This window comes from Narcine bancroftii, chromosome 3 (genome assembly GCF_036971445.1).
Source record: "Narcine bancroftii isolate sNarBan1 chromosome 3, sNarBan1.hap1, whole genome shotgun sequence".
Lineage (NCBI taxonomy): Eukaryota > Metazoa > Chordata > Chondrichthyes > Torpediniformes > Narcinidae > Narcine > Narcine bancroftii.
Genome location: NC_091471.1, coordinates 306,693,202 through 306,715,915, shown reverse-complemented (window position 1 = coordinate 306,715,915; position 22,714 = coordinate 306,693,202). Strand labels below are relative to the sequence as shown.

The window sequence follows — 22,714 nt, the reverse complement described above, 5'->3', positions numbered from 1 at the left end:
GGTGTCTGAATTATTGGAGTTTTATGGTTGTACTTTAAAATGGAAATGTGTATATGGCAGATAATCGTTCCAAGAATAACGAGTCTGTAAGGAAGGTGAAATTGAAAGAGTATCAGCTGACGCATTTGCCTATCATGTCTTAATTTTTAGAAATGCACTGTAATTCTAACATTTAAATATTTTCTGCATTCAACTTCTCATTACGACTTCTACTTTTCATTTGTTTAACATCACTGTGACTTATCTTTATCCTATTGTGGTGACAGATGACTAGGAACACATGAAGATTAGATTCATCTAGTTATATCCTCAGTTGTACTATGGTTCTCCAGATTTCAAATGACTTTCCACCTATTTCCTTGAAGACGGTTATTCTTCATGGGCTGCATTTCCTTCCAGTACTCTTTTACTTTGGTTCTTTGTTGGACTAAGGGAGCATCCAATTTTGTTTTAGAAAAGAAAATGTTCATTCATGGTTATCCTTGGCAAAAATGCATAATTTACAAAAATAATATTCTGACATTGGCATCTTGCGCACCCTCAAAATTGTGACTTTTGATTGGGATACAACATGAAATAACAGGTTTGTTTCCCTTGTTTACCTTCCCAGAGAAAACATTATTATTTCACTGGTGATTGTTAGTGCCTTATTTCATCATGAACCCTCACCAGTAACATGTCTATTGTGAGTACTCGTGAGTGCATGCCTGGCATAAATTGACATCGTGACATGAGAAAATTTGTTGGTGGCAAGTGGGGCATTGTTCTTGAAAGAATATTGTGAAGGGCTGAAAACGGAACAGTGAATTTGAACATTTATCGCTGACCAGATATGCCCCATGTGACTTCCATTAACACTAATGGCAAGGATATCCTGGAGGACGTGAATTGGCATCTGCTAAATCTGATAACTACCCATACATAATTATTTATCTTCTGTCGAGCATTGTAGGAAACTTTTGTTAACCCTGCATGAAGATGTGACCTTGAGGTGCTTCAATAAAATGCTAACTAAAATTGTTCTACGTGATTCATCATGTAACTGAAAAAAAAATAATAGTGTAGTACAACACGATGCATCTGAGAAGCAACAACTTTAATGTTAGTAAGTATGCTTAGATTAATTGGACACTATTGAGAAAGATAAAAAGAAATCTGTTATATATGCCACTCCGCTTCTCTCTTGGCCCTTACAATTGCCATTATAGCATAAAGAACTCATCATTTTTCCTCTCAATTTTGTTCAAAGCAAATATTCATTTAGTTTTGCATAGTTGCATAACAGAGCAAGATGGCAGCGCTACCGCTGGTGCAGACCCACGGGGAGCGAGAGAGCGGAGACGCTGCTCTCCCACGGGTCCAGCCACCCAGTTGTCAGCCTTCGGCTTTGAAAGGCCCACTGACGGAGCCAATGGTGGTTTTATTTGAAATCACGCGACCGCAGGGCTGCGCCCAAGATGGCGGCACCTATTCGTCACAGCAGCCGCAAAGGCTACAAACTCTGGGGAAGCAGAGGATGGAAATATCACCTGCCCCTTCCACCCCCGAGTGAGTGGGAGAAGTGGAGGAGACAACCCGCAGCAACAGTGAGGGTGCTCTGCAGCTGAGGGACCAGTGCATGCGGCGACTTGAGGCAAGGAACCTGAGGAAGCTGCAGACTGCTGGAGACTGACTCGAACTGACTGGGGGATACCAGATATTGGAACAGCGATGCAAGGAGGTGCCAAGGACGCTGAAGGGTTCCTGACCGTGTCGGAGGTTCGGATTTGGAGCTCGGGTTGCCATTGGTTTGGATTGGACTCTGTGTGGCTGATGGGGCTGTGGAAGCGCTGGAGGTGAATCTATGGATGCTTGTTGACTCTGGGGCAGCCTCTCTTTTGCTTCTCTCTCTCTGACTGTGAGGCACTTAGGCAATTGCTGCTGGTGGTCAGCCTTGCAGCAGGCAAAAAGAAATTTTATGTAATTTGACACTGTTTTATAACTACGATAATAAATTGAATCTTGAATTAATTAATTTTTCAGATTTGTATCTCAAACTGATTTTCTTTGCTTGTAGACAGAAGATGAGTGACATAACATCAACTATTCATGAAATTCTTGTTCTACACTATTATACTAGATATGAGAAATCAGGTGCATATGGGTTATTTTTTGAACATTTGTGGTCAAAACCTCAATGTTTAATTCTGTATTCTGTCACCTTCTCAAATGATGTTTCAGGATTAATTTTTTTTCTCAACATTTGTCAGTCATGAGTTCTCATGCAATGTGAATGTGTGTTGCAGTCATGTTTGTGAGTTAAGAAAAATGGACCTTTTTAGAATTAATTTTTTATCATGCATTATTCTTGGGACTTTATCTCAATAAGTCTTCCTGATCTTTGTACTTTGTTGTGGAGTGTAGAAAGAAGTTCCACTCGAGGATATTACTAAAATTTGTAAGTTGAATTGATCCTTGCTGAATCCATTTTTTTTATTTGGTGGATTTATTCAACAGAGCAAATTACCTCCTCACATAGACTGGTGATTTTGTTTTGAATTTAAAATTCAATGCTTTCACAGAGAGAGCGTCTGATTTCTCAATAAACTGATCAATTTGAGGCTACGTATTCCTTTTTAAGGAAGATGTTGGAACACATGCATATATAATTTATTTTTATCCATTTACAGCCATCTGCTTCATATTTGCCACTGCTGTCATGGCAAAAAAAACTATTTTGTTTCTTTTATAATTTGCCAAAGCAAAAAAATCTTGTGTTTGGAGTGTATGATCTTGGGATGTGGCAGATGGAGAGATAATAAAATGGATAATTTTTTTGGGGGATGTAAATAAGGCTTGCACGTTGAGTTGTCTCCTGTTTAATTTGAAAAATAAAGAAAGCAGCATCTTGAAATTTGCAGATGACACAAAGTTAGGTAGCAGGGTTAGCTGAGTAGAGGATTCAAGGAGGGTGCAGGGTGACTTGGATGAGTTAGGTGAGTGGGCCAAGAAGTGGCAGATGCAATATAATGTGGATAAATGTGAGGTTACCCACTTTGGAGGTAAAAACAGGAAAGAGGATGATAATCTAAATGATATCTGTTTAGGAAAAGGGGAAATGCAGTGAGACTTGGGTATCGCTGTGCATCAATGATTGAAAGTGGGCATGCAGGTACAGCAGGCAGTGAGGAAGGTGAATGGTATGTTGGCATTCATAGCAAGAGGATTAGAGTACAGGAATAGGAAGGTCCTACTGCAGCTGTACAGGGTCTAGGTGAGACCAGACTTGGAATACTGTGTTCAGTTTTGGTCTCTTTATTTGAAGAAAGACATCCTTGCCATGGAGGATGTGCAGAGAAGGTTAACTAGATTAATACCAGGAATGGAAGGACTTGCATATGAAGAAGGTTGGATTGACTAGGCCTGTATTCACTGGAATTTAGAAGATTGAGGGGAGATCTTATAGAAACATATAAAATTCTTAAAGGAGTAAACAGACTAGATGCAGGAAGTTTGTTTCTGATGCTGGGAAAAATCAGGAGGGTGCAGGGTGACTTGGATGAGTTAGGTGAGTGGGCCAAGAAGTGGGCGGGGTCATGGTATAAGGATAAGGGGGAAGTCTTTTGGGACTGAGATGAGAAAATAATTTCTTCTCTCAGAGAGTGGTAAGTCTGTGGAATTCTTTACCACAGGAGGTAGTTGAGGCCAGTTCCTTATCAATATTTAAGAGGAGGTTAGATTTGGCCCTTGTAGTTAAGGGGATCAGAGAGTATAGGGAGAAGGCAGGAACCGGGTACTGATCAGCCATGATCATAGTGAATGGTGGTGTAGGCTTGAAGGGCCAAATGGCCTTCTCCTACACCTATTTTTCTATGTTTCTGTGAATGTTTTAACTCCATTAAAATCTCTGCCCCTCAATACCTCTTTAAATCCATTCTAGCAAAACATTATTATTGTTACAGAAAGGAAATGTCTGTTAGCTGTTGAGCACTTGTAATCTTAGTTTGAAGAAGGAAATAACAAATTCTGTCATTTTCATGTTTTTGGTATACCCTGCAAGTTTAGCTGAAAAAGCTTGGTCTTTTCCTTTTGTCATTTGTATTTCATTGTTAGCAGTTTTGCTGATTTGAGAATTTTGATGGATTGTGGATGTTTGTACAGGGAAATTGCCTGCTCCACGCATACGACCATGATCTTCATCTTATTTCCATTTCCTTTGTGAACTTTGGTTCAAAAGTAAGTGTTCAGTTTAATTTTAATGTCAATATCTCAGCAACTGCAGGCTTTACTACTTATTGCATACATGTTAACAAATAAATTAAGGTGCATCACATTTCTAACTTTTTTGTTGTCAGCTGAAGACGAAGACATGAATGTTATTCCTTCATTTTTTCGCACACTTTTACGCCCTAAATAGTTTGAACAGGTGAGGATGGCCATCGATTATGACAATGCCGCATATATATGTAATAGCTGAAAACAGATCACCTTGCTGAGATAGAGATGATTGGAAATGAATCTGTGCACTATTAAAAAGCTGATGTGAAAAAAAATGCCAAATAAAAATGATTAATTTAATAAGACATGCATGTTAACAAATGGATAATTTGCCTTCTGCAATGGAAAGGAAAGGCCAATCACACTGAACAATTTGTACTTTAGTGAAGCTTAAATACTCTGGATTGGTATTGTGAAGTGGAAACAAAATGGTTCTGAATTTAACAGTCCATATCCACATGAAGAAATATTTGTTTTATTGCCTCACAAACATGCCATTTGCATGCTATTGGTGATTATTGTAAATTGTCATACTGTTTTTGCAGTTTAAAGGTAAAACTACAATTTTTAAAGAATATAACATGCATGAAATTCTTTAACTTTGTCTACCATAAGGAAGACCACTTTGTCCAGTGCCCCTCACAGAGATGAGGCCACAGCAATGAATGAACTTGCGACCCCTGGTTTACAAGACCAGTACTATAACCACTGAACTGCCAGAGCCTCAATAACCACAGTATATAATAGCAATAGGTTTGAATCAAATTGAAAGTTAAATTTCAGAGTTTATATGTCTACAAAACTGCTATCCTCTCATAATATTAACAAGGTATAAACAGAAGATTTGCTTCATTTAGAAAAAAAATCAGTATTGCACGTATTTTTTTAAACAAGTATATATTTTGGTGCAACGTGAATCAAAAATGCATAATTATTATCATTTGTCCTTAAAACTGAGAAAGGTACACAATCAATCACTAACTTCCGCTGATTTTTTTTCAAAGCCGATTCAGTGTTAAAAGGTGTCTTCAAGTGCCTCTTCTGATGAGCTTTTAAATTAAAGTGGCTGCTTAAACCATAAACCAATTTAATTTGTGTTACTAATTTAACTTTCACTTCTGAAATTTTTTTAAAATAAAATTGTATCGATGTTGTCAAAAGATGTGACATTTTCTGCACTTGTAGAACCTGGTTTTGAAAGTGTTAAGTGTTTCAATAATTGAGTTGGAAATTCAAGTACATTAAATCCTGGCTATCTGCTGTCTGAAGTTTTTGGAAATCCCATAGTTTTGCTAATTTACCTGCTAATTCCTACATCTCCTTTCTGCTCGCCATGGTGGAAAATTTATTATTCTATCGTGTAACTTTTTTTTAAGTGAATAAAAGTTGGTTTGAGTATTTGTCGAATAACAGCCATTAAATCTGCGAAATGGATCTGCTAAAATACCTGAGCCTGACAGATTAATGGAGTTTCACAAAACTTTGAAATAGGGTAATGTGGTATTCCGTATCACCCAGATTCTTCAGCTAGGATAGTTTCTTGGAGAGCCTTTTTGTGACTTTTTTTGTTGTTGTTGTTGCTTGATTTAACTTCTGTGCTGAAACCAGTGCCTTTGTTTGTTTCCTGTTTAGCTTTTAATCTCCCAATAGACCTTTTCAAATTGATACTTTTGATTATAAGCATATGCTTCTTTACAGGAAGTATCAAGGTTGCTTCTTCAGTATTGATAGATAACACGAGATGGATTAGAAATCACAAATTAGTCCTCCTGATCCTTTTTATTTAAAAAAATCTTACAAATTGCCAAATAAAGCAAATGTATTGGTTATTTTTTTAATGCCATATATTACTGAATCTGAAAATTTGAAATGAAATAGAAAATGTTGGAAATACTCAGGTTAGCCTCTTTTTCCACTGGCACCTTGTCTCAGGTATTAACTGGGACAGGAACCAGTGGAAAAAGAAAAATGTCAATATGCCAGCGTCAAATGACATCATTTCACGGCGGAGATTAACCATCTCAACCCCTATCCATATCCCCGGCGTCAGCTGATGCCAGCGTGCTGATAAAACCAGTGGAAAAGGGACAGCAGAAAGTCACCCGTTGCCAGTTGAAGGTAGAACACTCCGATCCCCTGGATGAGTTATGCCCCAGTTAAGGGTGGCCCAATGGAAATGGCACAAGGGGCTTCCTATCTCGGTACGGCCAATTAACTGGGATGCCAGTGGAAAAGGAGCTGTTGATTGTTTACCAAGCATAGAACAATACAGCAAAAGAACAATCCCTTTGGCCCCTGATGACCATGCCAAACATGATGCCCAATTTATCCTCAAACTTTGCTGCTTGCACATGATATGTATCCTCCAATTCACTGCATATTCATGTCTCTCTTGAAGCCCCTATTACAAGCCCAAAGGACCCCAAAACCTAGCAGCAACAGAAATTCATTAAGACAAATGGTTATTTAAACAAAAGTTGTTCTTAATTATTTTTAAACATGAAAACAGGATCAAATTTAATCTTATTACTATTAACTTAACCTAACTTAACCCGCTTCTAATTCTAAGCCCACAAGTATGTAATGTGTATGTAAGTTCCGAAAAAGTTCTTTGATTCTGGGATAGACAGAGTGGATGTGGATAGACTATTTCCATTAAGAGGAGGAAAGATTAAAACAAGAGGACATGAGTTAAGAATTAAGGGGCAGAGGTTTAGAGGTAACATGAGGGGGAACTTCTTTACTCAGAGAGTGGTCGCCGTGTGGAATGAGCTGGGAGAAATAGTGGCGGCGGAGTCAATTGTATTATTTAAGAAAAGGTTGGACAGGTATATGGATGAGAAGAAGATGGAGGGTTATGGGCATTGTGCAGGGAGGTGGGACTAGAGAGGGGTGTTTGGTTCTGTGCGGACTAGAAGGGCCTAATGGCCTGTTTCCGTGCTGTAATTGTTATGTTATGTTATATTCACAGTCTAATCTCACTCCTCCAAGTTCACTTGCTGCTTTGTACTGTGCACAGAATTTAACATTTATGAATTTCACCAGTCTTTGGTGATTGAAAAGTAAATGGTTACTCAGGGAGGTTCTTGTCAGTTTTCAGAGAGAGATTTGTTGTTCCTGGATTCAAACTGACCCCTTCTAATCAGCCACATCAGTGTCTTGCTGAAGAAACTTGCCCCATCAGGATTTTCCAGATGATAACCTCTTTCTTTCAGGTCACCACAGAGTTACTTTTTGTTTCTCTTATTTCAAGTGAAACATTAGGCAGCCAGTCCTCTCCTCTCGTATGGACCACAAGGGCTTTGACCAGGCTGAACTAAGCACTCACAACCCATCTTCAAAATGGGTTTTTTCCACAAGCTTGCCAGCTTGTCTTGTTCCAGTCCTGGCGGCTGCTGCTGAACTGTAAAAACTACAGAACTGAATTCACTCTCTCTCTCTCTCTCTCTCTCTCTCTCTCTCTCTGAGAAAAGCCTGTTTTTTTTCTCTCTGCTTGCAATACCACACGACCTCTTAGAACAGCAAACTGCCCTCAGCCTGTGGCTCCAAACCTCTGAATTCTTTCATCTGTTGCTTTTCAAAACAACAATCCATTAGTGAAGTCTCTATAGGCACTCCCCAAAGCTTTTGCAAAGGCCCTCAGAGCCAGCCTGTCTAACTTGAGCAGCGTTCCAGTATTTTAAATCAGATCTGTTTTGAAGTGTTTGTATGTGACCTACACTTAAAAAAAACCTGCCACACTTTATCTCCCAAAATCATATCTATATACAATGTAAAACAACATATTCTGTCACACCCCTTAAACACTACATTGTATCTGCTTTCATCACTACTCTCAGCACACACATTTCCTTTAAACTCCTCCTCCCCAAAAATGTATGTATCTAGTATGTGACAGTTTTACTCTTGGAGAAAAAGATTCTGACAGTTTTACCCCATCAATGCCTCCATTTTATAAGCTTTCAGTATCAGACTTAAAAAGATATTTTCACTGACTTGAAAATGTATTTCTTTTCCACCATCCTTGAACTTCATACTCAAAAGCATTTTAGGTGCAAGAATGTAGCAATTCTTGAATGATTACTATCACCTGACAGGCAGTTAGAGATGAGCTTCAAAAGTTGACCTTGCCAGCAATGTCAAAAAATGAATAAATTTTTTAAAAATCTCTTTAAAAACTAACGGAAGGTGTGAAGGAAATGCACTGTCACAAAAAAAAGGTTTGCTAAGTGTGAAAGCATTTGTATATAAATTCTTGAACAATAAATTTGCCAGATATGATGTTGAATTTGAGCTGACTTCTGTATGAAACTAAAGTTATCTATATTGCTCTAAAGCTGCCAGCATAATGGGATGGCAGTGATCTACATTGTAGGATTTTGCTTTTACGATTGTAATTCCTAATTTTGGAAATTCATATTCATTTTTGTTTTCTTTCCAGCTTGTCAGTGAAAAGGTGGGTGGTGCTGAAGGAACCAAACTTGATGAAGACTTCAAGGAAATGGAGCGAGTAGGTGAACTAATGAAGTTTCTTACAATTCTGCAATGGTGGAAGGAACACCATTGGCACAAAGAAAATATCCAGCAGGATTTGTTTCTATCCTTTTAATTTCTCTGTATTGTCTACCCCCGTCCTCCATTCTGTGCAGCTCCTGCCTTCCCCTCCCCCTCCCCACCCTTCTGCTCTTATTTTCCTCCTTCCCTCTGATTGTTTTTGGTGGATTTTGTTACTTAAGATTTTTTTTTGCCCCTATCATCCTCTAACTGAAGAAAACAGACAGATGCTTCAGGGACAATTTTGGTCACCTGACCACAGGTAGAGAGTAACTAGGATGTTGCCCGGACTTTAGGGACTGAGTTACAGGGAAAGATGAAACAAATTAGGACTTTATTCCCTGGATTGTAGAAGAATGAGAGGTGATTTTATAAAATTATTTGGGAGATAGACAAAGTAAATGTAAATAGATTTTTCTGTTAAGGGTGGGTGAGATTCAAATAAGAGGGTGAAAGGAGAAAAAAATTGGGGGAAAAATGAGTGGTGGGAGGGTGGAACTAGTTTTCAGCTGAAGTGGTAGATGCAAGTTTGATTTTAACATTTAAAGGAAATTTGGGCAGGTATGGAGGTCTATGGACTGAGTGCAGATCAATGGGATTAGGCAAGAAAAAGTGGTTCAGACTGACAAGAGGTGCTGAAGTGGCCTGTTTCTGTGCTGTAATTGTTCTGTAGTTCTTTGTTTTGTTTCTTTGCAGCAGACAAGAAGTCAATTTACCCCATTAAATCCATACTGGATTCAGCTAGTCCAATTCCCTTTTTCTCTCCCCAGAGTTCTGCGCAATATGTCCATTCAGACATTTCTCCAGCTTCCTTTGGAACACCATCAGGTGAATTCACCTTTACCACCACTTTGGCAGTGAATTCCAATTGCTCACTCTGTTAAAAGAACAGTACTCATGTTAGTTTTGATACTTGGGTAAATCCTCTAACTTGCAACAATTCAGAACATGAATTTAAAATCCTACAACAGTAAAATGACTGATATCCAACACCTATGAGGATTGGTAGATGCTGGATAAGTTAATTTTCTGGTTGCTCAAGATTGCATGATTGGCAAATTACAGCAAGGCATGCCAATTTTAAACTTTCATATTTTTTAACCTATTTGTTTTCCGTAATATTTTTTGCCGGTTGCTTGAGACTAAGTTGGTTGAATTCTGGATAGCAGAGGTTTTACTGTACTTTGTATTCTACTTGAAATTTTCCCATTTAAAAGAGGCACCACATAGTTAGTTACTTACAGAATTAAAGATTTTGTTTAGAAGTCTTTGACTGTAGTCTACAAAGAGCAGATACTTGAACTACACTCTTCATTGTAACCTAGCAACTCGTGATAGAAAACTGTCCATCAATTGTTCACTGAGTAGTAATTCACTGTTATTTGTACAGAGCTGTCTTTGTATTTTCACATCAAAATTCACTTTTTAATGCATATTCTTAAACTTCGACTGAAAACTTCCTGCAGCAACAAAAGTTACTAATATCCTAGAAGTTTTCAGTGATAAAATCCTCTTATTTCTCACTTCATCTTAAGTTGCTAAACTTAGATTTTGGACTGGATTGCCTGATTTTTGTTTTGGCAATGTGAGTTAATTTTCTGAAACAGGATTACTTTATACAAATATTCTTTTAACTTCTCACCTTTCTGATGTGAACTGTCTCTGAACTTTCTGCAGTTTTCAATGAAGGTTCATGATGCTCAAAATAAGTTCTGAAGTTCAATGTGTATCAATTCACCAAGTTAAGACTCCTTCTCTAAAAGCAGTTTATTTCTGTAGATTCTGCAACTGGTGCCTGACCTCCTCACTATTTGTGGTATTCCCTGTTTAATTTCAAATTTCCACTAATTGCAGTATTTTTACATTTGATTTGTTGTTCTGAAGTGTGGATCTACAGCTTTCCGGCATTTTGCATGTCTCTAAGGCTTTGTATCTGGATTCCCCTTGCTGATTCCATTTCTCACATCATTATCTTCAATTCAACCAAGAAGCTCACAAGCTCTTGTTGAGTGTAGAACTAAGCCTCTAATCCATTATGCTCACCATATTAAAAAGCAGCTGTTTCACTTCTGCAGCACGACGGCTTTTCTGCATTCTGAATCCCACACGAAAGTCGTTCGATGTATCACAATCTGATTAGGTCAAACCTTTAACATGGAATACAGAACATTTCAGCACAGGACAGGCCCTTCACTCCAATGCTTACCCACCAACCCACACAACAAAATAAACCTTCCCTTCCTCACACCCTCCATTTTTCTTGTATCCGAGTGCCTGTCTTTTAAAATTCCCCATCGTACCAGCCTCCAACACCAATCAGGCAACAAATTCCAGCCACCCACTACTGTTTTTTTTAAAGAAGCTTGCCCCCTGAAGTGTCCCGTGAACTTTCCTCCCCTCACCTTGTACAGACGCCTTTTTCGTGTTTGCTAGCCTTGCCCCAGGTAAAAGATGCTGGCTGTCTGCCCTTATCTATGCCTCCAATAATCTTGTAAACCTCTAAGTAACATAGAAACATAGAAGATAGGAGCAGGAGTAAGTCATTCGACCCTTTGAGCCTGCTCCGCCATTCAACGAGATCATGGCTGATCTTAAAGTTCAGTACCCCGTCCCCGCCTTCTCTCCGTAACCTTTAATACCCTTATACTGAAGAAATAGATCTAATTCCCTCTTAAATATATTTAATGAACCTGCCTCTACTGCCCTCTGTGGCAATGAATTCCACAGATTCACCATCCTCTGGGTCAAGAAATTCCTCCTCATCTCGGTCCTAAATGGTTTGCCTATTATCCTCAAACCATGGCCCCGGGTTCTGGATTTTCCCATCATTGGAAACATCCCATCTGCATCCATTCCGTCCAGTCCTGCCAGAATTTTATAGGTCTCCATGAGATCCCCTCTCAATCTTCTAAACTCTAGCGAGTACAATCCCAATTTGTGCAATCTTTCCTCATTAATGTAAATTGTGAATAGCTGGGGTCCCAGTACAGATCCCTGTGGCACCCCACTGGTCACCGCCTGCCACTCAGAAAATGAGCCGTTTATCCCAACTCTCTGTCTTCTACCTGCCAGCCAGTTCTCAATCCACATCAATACTTTGTCCCCAATCCGATGAGCCTTGATTTTGGAAGCCAGTCGTTTATGCGGGACCTTATCGAAGGCCTTTTGGAAGTCCAGGTACACCACATCCACTGGCTCTCCCCCATCTATTTTACCTGTCACCATCTCAAAGAATTCCAATAGATTTGTCAAGCACGATTTACCTTTTGTAAGTCCATGTTGACTCCGTCCGATCCCTTCTCTGCTAGTCATATGCTCCGCTATTACATCCTTAATAATGGATTCCATCATTTTGCCCACTACTGATGTAAGGCTCACCAACCTATAATTCCCCGCTTTTTCTCTACCCCCCTTTTTAAATAGTGGGGTAACATTAGCTACCCTCCAATCCATGGGTACTGATCCTGAGTCTATCGAGTTCTGGAAAATAATTCTTAAAACATCTGCTATCTGAATGGCCACTTCCTTAAGTACCCTAGGATGTGGATTATCAGGCCCTTGGGATTTATCTGCCTTCAATCCCATCAATTTCCCCAAGACCATGTCTTTAGAAATACTGATTTCTTTCAGTTCCTCCCTTGCATTAGTCTCTATGTTTCCCAACATCCTTGGGAGGTTATTTGTATCCTCTCTTGTAAAAACAGAACTAAAGTAGAATTTAATTGGTCTGCCATTTCCTTTTTCCCCATTATATAACTGCAAAGGACCTACTCTGGATTTCACCAATCTTTTCCTCTTGACATATTTATAAAAGCTTTTGCAGTCGGTTTTTATATTTGCCGCAAGCTTACTTTCATAATTTATTTTTGCTCTCTTGATTAATCCCTTTGTCATCTGGTGCATCTTGAACTGCTCCCAGTCTTCGGTTGTGGTACTTTTTTTGGCCAATTGATATGCTCTCTCTTTGGACCTAATGCTGTCTCTAATTTCCCTTGTTATCCACGGTTGAGTCACCTTTTTTGTTTTTTTTATGCCAAACCGGTATAAACGATTTTTGCAATTTCTCCATTAGATCTGTGAATGCTTTCCATTGTCTATCCACAGTCAACTCCCCCATAAACACCACCCAATCAATCTTATTCAACTCCCGTCTCATACCATCATAATTCCCTTTATTTAAATTCAGGACCTTTGTCTCGGTTTTAATTTCATCACTCTCCATGTCGAGTGAGAATTTGATCATATTGTGATCGCTCCTACCCAAAGGGCCTCGTACAACAAGATTGTTGATTAGCCTCTTATCATTGCATAATACCCAATCTAAAATGGCCTGCTCCCGAGTTGGTTCCTCGACATATTGGTCTAGATAACCGTCCCGTAAACATTCAAGGAATTCCTCCTCCTCAGTATTTTTATTAATTTGGCTAGTCCAATCTATATGCAAATTAAAGTCTCCCATGATGACAGCTGTTCCTTTATTGCACGTTTTTCTAATTTCTCTTTTAATGCCTTCCCTCACCTCTACCTCTCATCCTTTGCTCAAAAGAGAAAAGCCCTAGCTCTGTTTACCTTGCTTCATAATTCTCCAATCTAGGCAGCATCCTGGTAAATCTCCTCTGCACCCTCTCCATAGTTTCCACAACTTTCTGTAATAAGGCAACCAGAACTGAACACAATATTCCAAGTGTGGTTTAATCAGTTTTATAGAGTTGTTACATTACATAGTGACTCTTGAACTCAGTGCCCTGACTAATGAAGGCCAGCATACCATAAGCCTTCTTAACTATTCTATCATCCTGCCTAGGATTTTGTGCGCCCTCTTCAAACAATCCTAGTAGATCAAGTTGATTTTGGGAGGGAGTGGGGGGGGAAGGAAGGGAGGCTCCAATGAATCTCTCTGCCACACTTGTGATTGACCTCTGATCCATTTCTCTGCAGCAATTGTAGCACACTGTGATGTAGTCAGCCAGGACACACTCGATAGGAACCTGAAGAAGATTGACATCATGGTGGCTGGTAGCCTTGCACGCATTAGTCTTCTCAGGAAGTGCAGTCACTATTGCTCTTTCCTGACAAGTGAGGAGGTGCTGCATGTCCATGATAGGTAACTAATTAAATGAACTCCACTATAGAGTTGTTGCTGTGTAGTGGAGGGTGGTCATTTCTTGTCCTCCTGAAGTCCCTAATCATCTCCTTCATCTTGTCCACATTGAGACTAGTCATTCTTGCACCATACCACAAGATTTTCCAACTTTTCCCTGTGGCGCAATTTATCATTGTTGCGGATGTGGCCAACTCCTGTTGTGTTCAAGCTGGATCTAGCGATTCAGTCATCGGTCAGTAGCGTGAACAGGAGCAGGCTGAGTGCCAGAAAGTGCCAGTGCTCAGCGTGACGGTGCTCGATATTCTGCCACCGACCCGAACAGACTGTGGTCTTTCCATTAGGAAGTCCAGAATCCAGTCTCAGAGAGGGTATCGAGTCCCAGCGAGGACAGCTTCTCCACCAACCTCTGGGGAATGAACATATTAAATGCTGAGCTGAAGTCTATGAACAGCAGCCTGGCGTTTGAGGCGACGCTCTCCAGGTGGGTCAGGACGAACGAAGGGACAAGGCTACAACATAGTCTCTATTTTGGTGTAACCTATGACAACCTTCTACACAACCCTTCATACAGTTATGACATCTGCAAATTCACTGACCCACCTCTAGTTCTTCGTCCAGTTCATTTATAAAAATCACAAAGAGCAGGGGCTCCAGAACAGAACCCTGCGGAACTCCACTGGTCACTGACCTCCAGACAGAATATGTTCCATCGATTATTATCCTCTGCTTTCTGCAGGCAAGCCAATTCTGAATCCACGCATCCAAGTTTCTAGAGATCTTATGCCTTGTGACTTTTTGAATGAGTCTACCACAGGGGACCTTGTCAAATGCCTTACTAAAATCCAATGCACCACATCTACTGCCCTGCTTTCATCAATTTGGTTTACTGCCTCAAAAAACTCAAAAGACCTGCCCTTCACAAAGCCATGCTATCCCAAACAAGACAATAATTATCTAAATACTCATATTCTTATCCCAAAGAATTCACTTCATTAGTTTGTTCAACTCTTATTTAAGACTAACTGGTCTTTTATTCCAGGATTCTCCCTATTCCCAAAGTCCTATCTTGAGTTCTGTCCTGGCGTGGCTATCGTATGATTCTCATAAGCCCTTACTGACTTTTCCTTCCAAAACCTTCCATATATTTCCTTCTTCCTCTTAACTCGCAGTCTTGCCTCTTTTGTCAACCGCGGTTCCCTTATCCAGCCTTCTTTTATGCACAATTCAAATACCATCTGCACATTTTCTGATGACACCATGGTTGTTGACAGAATCACAGATGATAATGAGGATGCGTACAGGAATGAGATAGATCAGCTTGTCGAGTGGTGTCACAACAACAACCTTGCATTCCAATGTCAGTAAAACTAAGAAATTCATTGTGGACTTCAGGAAGGGGAAACCAGGAAAATACAAACCAGTTATCGTTGAGGGGTCACAAGTGGAGAGGGTAACAAAATTCCAACTCTTGGGTGTCAACATTTATGAAGACCTATCCTTGGACCATAATGACATTGCAATTGTGTAGAAGGAAAGGCAAATACTATATTTCATTAAGAGTTTGAGGAGATATGGTATGTTACCAAAGACGTGCAAATTTCTACAGGTGTACCATGGAGAGCATTCTGATTGGTTACATCACCATCTGGCATGGAGATGCCAATGCACAGGTCAAGAACATGCTACAGAGGGTTGTAAATTCGGCTAGCACCATCATGGGCTTTAGTCTTCCTTCCATTAATGACATCTTTATGAAGCAGTACCTCAAAAAAGCAGCATCTCACTCTTCAAGGACCCTCACCACCAAGGTCATGCCCTTTCCTCACTACTACATTAGGAAGGGGGTACAGGAGCCTGAAGACGCACACTCAATGTTACAAAAATAGCTTCTTTCCCTCTGCCATCAGATTGCTGAACAGATAATGAACCTTTAGACACTACCTCATTTTTATATTTTTTTTGTACCTGTATTTACAAAATTGTACTTTATAATCATTTTTACATCTTGTTCCGCACCACAAAAGAATAAAAGTTAGATTTTGAATCTTTTCCCTGTCTCAGGGAGACCAACCTATTCAGCATCCCGCATAAGTGGTCTCTAAGCATCCTCCACAATACTTTTGTGCTTTTTTCTGAGAACATAATTTACTCTACCCATTTCTTGCCCAATCCCATTGTAATGAACATTTCCCCAATTTGGTCTACTCACTATCTTTGTCCATGCTAAAAGGTAAGGACTTTTGGTCGCTATCACCAAAATGTTAGGAATCCTTCTCAGACACACTTGACAATTCTGTCCCATCTATCCCTCTTGCAGTCAGGAGGTGCCAGTCAATATTTGGGAAGTGGGTCTCCCATAACAACAACCCTGTTATTTCTGCACCATTCTAAAATCTGCTTGTCAGTGTCCAAAGGCCAATTTGGGGGCTATTAGACTACTGCCAATACAGTGATTGCTCCTTTCTTGTTTCTGACTTCCACCCACACTGACTCAATAGGCAATCCTGCCACAGCATTCTCCCTTTCTGCAGTTGCGATACTATCCCTGATTAGTAATGCTTCGCCCCCCCCACCTCTTTTACCTCCTATTCTATCCCTTTCAAAACATCTAATCCCTAGTAGTCACATCAGCCAATCCTGTCCTTAAGTCAGTCAAATCTCTGTAATTCCACTTACTGATCCATGCTCTAAGTTCATCTTCCTTATTCTTAAAACTTGCATTGAAATAAAAAAATTTCAAAGCCTCCAACTGATCACGTGCTCTCTCCACTGTCTGCTCTTCTTCACAAACTCACTGAACATTGCATCAGCTACATTTCCACCATCTACTCTTTTCTCTGTCCTCTCATTCTGGCTCCCATCCCCCTGCCAAACTTGTTTAAACACTCCCCAACAGCTTGAGTAAACCTACCCTCCAGAATATCGGTCCCCTTCTGGTTCAGGTGCAACTCGTCCTTTTTTTTTCTCGAAACTTTATTTATTAATTTTAACATATGAAGAAAGTAAGTAATTCATGTACAGAAAAAATACAAAATAAAGTAATACAAGTATAAAGTAACATAGTTTATACAAAACCAATCTCGGCATCTCCCCCTAACAACTAAAAACTAAGACTAAAAAAAACCTATTTTTAACCCCTAAACCCCCCCCTCCCCACCCCCACGATAAAGAGTGAAGAATTAATACTATTAGTATAATAAAAATATATATATATATCTTTAAAAAAGATCGATATATATAAAAAACAAACAAAAAATATAATTAATTATTAATCCAAAAAAAATTTATTATATAAGAATATATATGAAAAAACAAAAACAAAAAGAACTTAAATGAAAAAACAACTAATAATTAAAAAAAACTTAAAAAAAAAGAAAAAAGAAAACATATATATAGAAAAAATATATAATAAAAAAAAGTTTTTTTAAAGTAAAAAAATGATTAATTCAAACTTATTTAAATTGTATATAATCAATAAATGGGGTCGACTTTAACTCATAAAAAGACATCTTATCTTGTATAGAAAAAGATATTCTTTCCATAACCAAACATCTCTGAATACCAACCTATCTAAAGACAATACATTTCTATTCTTCCAAGTAATCGCTGTACATTTCTTGGCCACTGCCAGCGCTAAGTAAATAAAAGAGATCTGGTAATTATCTAATTCTAAATCAATCAACGGTTGCATATTCCCTAATAAAAATATATCAGGGTCTAATACAATATGAAGATTATATAGATTATTAAATACAGATTGAATACCTTTCCAAAATTGTTGTAACCGATCACACGACCAAACAGCATGTAAAAAAAGTACCAGAAATCTGATCACAATGAAAACAAAGATCTGACTTACTAAAATCAAATTTTTTAAATTTTTCAGGTGTTAAATATAATTAATGTATAAAACTGTAATTAATCATCGCCAATCTAGCATTAATCAATTTTCGAATACTATTACGGCAGATTTCAGACCAATCTTCTTCAGTTATTGTTAAACTTAAATCTTTTTCCCATTTCATTTTATCTTTATCCCAATCTATTTTACTTTCACTTTCCAACAAAATACGATACAAACCTGATATATAACCCTTTTTTGGAAATGAGAGCACATATTTCTCAAAATCAGTTTCAGACAGTAAATTCATTTGACGACCGCATACCTGTTTTTCAAAAGATCTTAACTGATAATACACAAATATAGAATAACCACTTATATCAAATCTCTTTTGCAATTCTACAAAAGAACAAAAATGACCTTCTAAAAAAACAGTCAGATAAATTATGTATTCCTTTCTCCTCCCATTGTTTCAAAATAGTATTAGATACCGTGAAAGGAACAAGTTGATTATTATATAATGGTAATCTTCCCGACCACTTATTTTTCAATCCCATTTTATGTAATTTACTTTTCCATAAATTCATTAAATGTTTCAATATTGGTACATCATAAGTTCGTAACAAATTTTTATTCCATCGAAATAAAAATTCATTTGAAAATTTTTCAGAAGTAACTGCCAATTCTATCTGTGCCCAACTAGGCGTATCTTGTGTGGCCATTAATGCGCTAAGAAATCTAAATTGAGCTGCTTCAAAATAAAATTGAAAGTTAGGTAGCCGTAACCCTCCAAATTGAAAATCCCACATCAATTTTTTCAATGCCACCCTAGGAAATTTTCCTTTCCACAAAAAAATCCCTAATTACTTTATATGCAACTCATCCTTTTTGTACCAGTCATGCCTGCCCCAGAAGAGGTCCCAAAGAACCACAAATCTGAACCCATGTACTAACTCTTTTTCAGACATGCATTCCTCAACCATAACTACCTATTCCTGCCCTCAGTGGTGCATGGCATAGGCAGCAATCCAGAAATTTCCATTCTCAGTCCTTCTTTTTAACTTCCTTCTTAACTCCCTATTTGCCCTCTTCAGGACCTCATCCCTTTTCCTATCTATGCCATTAGTACCAATGTTGACCGCAGCATCTGGCTGCTCACCCTCCTGCTTGAGAATGCTGTGGACTCGATCTGAGATGTCTCTGACCCTGGTACCTGTGAAGCATACCATCTGGGAGTCTTAATCTTGTGCTTGAAACCTTCTATCAGTTCCCCTAACTATTAAATCTTCAATCACTAGAATTCTTCAGTTCTCCCCCACCCCCCCTTTACTTTTGAGTTGAAGGGCCAGATTCTGTACCAGAAACCTGACCACTATGACTTGTCCCTGGTTGATCTTCATTCAAATTCCAACAGATCATAGTCGGAGTGGGGTAAAATATCTAGTGTTCAGCCAAATATAAATAGTTATTATAAAATGGAAACTTTTATATTTTGAATGTGAAACTTTTATATTTTGAATGTGAAAATAGAGCCCATAATCATGGTGGTCGATAACTTTGCATCTATCTAATAATGAACCAAAGGTTAACTTGTTGAACTAGAATTTGAAGACTGTTTCATCGATTCCATTTGAATCAAATAAAAATCTTCATTGTTGTTTCTACACCTTAAACAAAAAAAAGAGGCTCATTTTCATAAAAAAGGGACTTTCACTTAATGATGCAGTCCTGAGATTACAGGACATCCCAAATTGTTTCACAGCTGATCTTGTGAAGTATTTGTAATATGGTTGTTTATTTGCTCTTGGCTTTCCCCTACAACAGGTTGATTATGCCCAAATAAGTTTTTTATATGATTATAAAGATAAACATGATACTGGGGCAACTCTGTTAGACTATTGGACCATTGGAACTTTTACATCTGTCTGAGAGCAAGCAAGATTTCACTTAATGTCTTGACAATAGATGGTACTTCTGTCAGTTCAAATCTTCCCAAGGGAATCAAACTTCATCTTTATACTCAAACATTTGAATGCATTTGATGCACAATTTTCGAACTCAAAGTTAAGATGTTATCTGACAGCTTGCTTGCTTGGCTAAGTTAAATGGACTTTAAACTTAGGAAGACGTTTGGTGAGTATGTTTTGTAGAAGGTTCTTAACGCATGTATTGTTGTTATCACAGGTAAACTGTTTAATAATGTTTCCTATATATTGTCAATATGATACATCAGTTGTGGTTTCTTGAGACGATAAGTGACATAATAACTGGAAGTATTTGTGGTTGCTTAATTTCAGAAAGTGGATATTACCAGCAAAGCTGTGGCAGATGTCCTTACAAAAACCACAGAGTACTTGCAACCAAATCCAGGTAAACATTTTTTTTCAAATGTTGGGATGGCAATTATCTGCAATCTTAAGTTATTTTTTTCTTTCCCCCAATGTTTCATCTTTTACTTTTAAAATTACAGATTACTCAGAAAAAGCCATTTTGTTTAGGATGTAATGCCAACATTCTATTATATAGAGGGAAGCAACTCTCTGATTTTTCTATTCTCTCCATGTTAAGTGAATCAAATCAAATATTACCTGCTTTATTCATGAAGAGATTGTATGCTGGGTGAAATGCCTCAGCATGTTTGCTATCAACCCTATTCCTTTGAAGCTATAAATATGTCATGCTTTGAACTCAGATCCATATTTTTCAGATTTATTATCAGAGTACAAATGTTACATCACATACAACCTTGAGATTTGTTTTTTCTGTGGGCAAGGCAGAATTATCACTTATTGGTAGTGCAATACTCTTCTTAGAACATTACTGCACAGTGTGGGCCCTTCAGCCCATGATGTTGTGCTGACTTCTGTAGACCTCCTCAATAATCTAACCTTTCCTGCCTTACACCCATAACAATATTTTTTTTGGATCCTTGTACCTGTCTTTTAAATGCTCCTATTGTAATAGACCTCACCACCACTCCTGGCAATGCATTCCAGACACCTATTGTGTGTGTGTGTTTTTTTTTAAAAAAAAAGCTTACTCCTGATGTCTCCCTTAAACTTTTCTATTCTCACCATAAACCGATGTCCTCTGATATTGCTACTGTCATCATGGTAAAAGGGTGCCAACTGTCTACCTTTTCTATGCCTCCCATAATCTTGTAGGCCTCTGCTAAGTAACCCACATCTTTTTTCACTTCAGAGAAAAGCGTTAGCACTGTTAATCTTGCCTCCATAAAACATGTTCTCTAATCTAGGCAGGATCCTAGTAAATTTCCTCTGCATCCTCTCCAAAGTTTCCCCATCCTTCCTTTAGTAAGGCAACCAGAACTGAACACAATATTCCAGATGTAGTCTAACCAGAGCTGCAACATTACCTCCTGGCTCTTGAACTCAATCTTGCTATGAATGAAGGCCAGCATACCATAAGCCTTCTTATCTACCCCATCAACCTGTTTGGCAACCTTGAGAGATCTATGGATTTGGATTCCCTCTGTTCTTCCATCCTGGCATTAACCTTTAAAATTTGACCTTCCAAAATGCATCACTTCACAATTATCTTGATTGAACTCTATCTGCCACTTCTCTGCCCAACTCAACATCCTACTGTAACCTCTGATAACCTTCTACACTACCCACATTACCTCCAACCTGCAAGTCAGCTGCAAATATACTGACCCATCTTTTCACTTCTTTGTCTAGTTCATGAATTAAAAATCACAGAGCAGTTACACTGCTGTAACTGATGTGGATACGGGAGAGTGGGGAACAGAGACACAGTGCTGCTTGCAGGGTCCTAATGCCCAGTCATAATGTTATGGCTCCATACAGGCTTTAAACAGCATGAAAGAGGAGCTGACCATGTTTCTTTTTAAATCTTGCAACCAGTCTGTGCCCAAGATGACAGCGCCTATACTGGGCAATGTAGAATGAGGGGTTGCAGACCCCGGGGGAGCAGTGGATTGGCACAGGGCCACTTAAATGAGGAAAATACCCAGCTTTGAGAGGAGAAGCATAGGAGATGACCCTACAGGATGGAGATCATGGCAACAGACCAGCGAGAGGCTCGGTGGCTGAAGGACCCACGCAGACTGTGAACTGTTGGCGATTTGTGGTTGAAGGACCCAGACAGGCTACAGGCTGCTGGGGACTGGCCCATGTAAACCAGATATCTGAACTGGGATTCGAAATGGTGTTGAGGGCAAGAAAGGCTCCTGAAGAGCTTCGGCGCTGAAGGCTTCCTGATTGTATCGGAGGTCCGGATCGGGAGTTTGGGAATACTGATGATTTGAATTGGAATCTGTGCAGCTGCAGGAGGCCCTGGAGATGAATCCACAAACACTCAGTGTCTCTGAAGGGACCCTCTTTTGCTTTCTTTTCTCCTATTGTCTGGGTGCCAGGCATGCCCATGGCGACTCTTTGTTTGACAATAAAAGGAACATTGGTTACAGCAGGCCCCTGTAGAACTCTGCCGGTCACTGGCCTCCAAGCAGAGCATGTTCCATCTACTGCTCGCCTCTGTTTTCTGCAGGCAAGCCAATTCTGAATCCATACGGCCAAGCCAGAGTACTTCGTAAACAGTCCTGCTCTTGCACACTCCCGCTTCAACTCCTGTTGGCTGGCAAAGATTTCAGTTTTATTGTCAGGGTACATACATGACATCACGTACAACTGAGATTCTTTTCTCCTCTGGGTGAGGCAGAATGACTACTTATTTGTAGTGCAAAAATCTGTACTCCAGAAGATATGTATACATGTAAACAAATAAAAGAAATGTCAACAAACTGTGCAATAACGTGTCCTTAAATGAACCTGAATATGTTGTCAGGAGTCTGATGGTGGAGGGTTACCAGCTGTTCCTGAACCTGCTGGTGCGAGTCTTGTGGCCCAAATATCTTTTTCCTGATGAATACTGCTGCTCTCTAAGGGCAGATGTTCTTGATGGTGGGGAGGGTTTTG

General features: G+C 39.0%; 1 protein-coding gene across 8 annotated transcripts in view; it reads left to right on the top strand.

The window, feature by feature from the left end:
• sh3gl1b (SH3-domain GRB2-like 1b) overlaps positions 1 to 22,714 on the top strand; it is a 99,385-nt gene that overhangs the window by 41,384 nt on the left and 35,287 nt on the right. For 3 of the 8 annotated variants that reach the window (XM_069928839.1, XM_069928841.1, XM_069928840.1), the window contains 3 exons: positions 8,699 to 8,767; positions 9,582 to 9,639; positions 20,054 to 20,126. In XM_069928839.1, coding sequence (XP_069784940.1) covers positions 8,742 to 8,767; positions 9,582 to 9,639; positions 20,054 to 20,126 — 157 coding nt within the window. In that variant the 5' untranslated portion in view covers positions 8,699 to 8,741. Of the gene's footprint in view, positions 1 to 4,334; positions 4,406 to 8,698; positions 8,768 to 9,581; positions 9,640 to 20,053; positions 20,127 to 22,714 lie in introns of all 8 variants that reach the window. The other 5 variants (XM_069928842.1, XM_069928838.1, XM_069928844.1 and 2 more) reach the window with 2 other exon arrangements.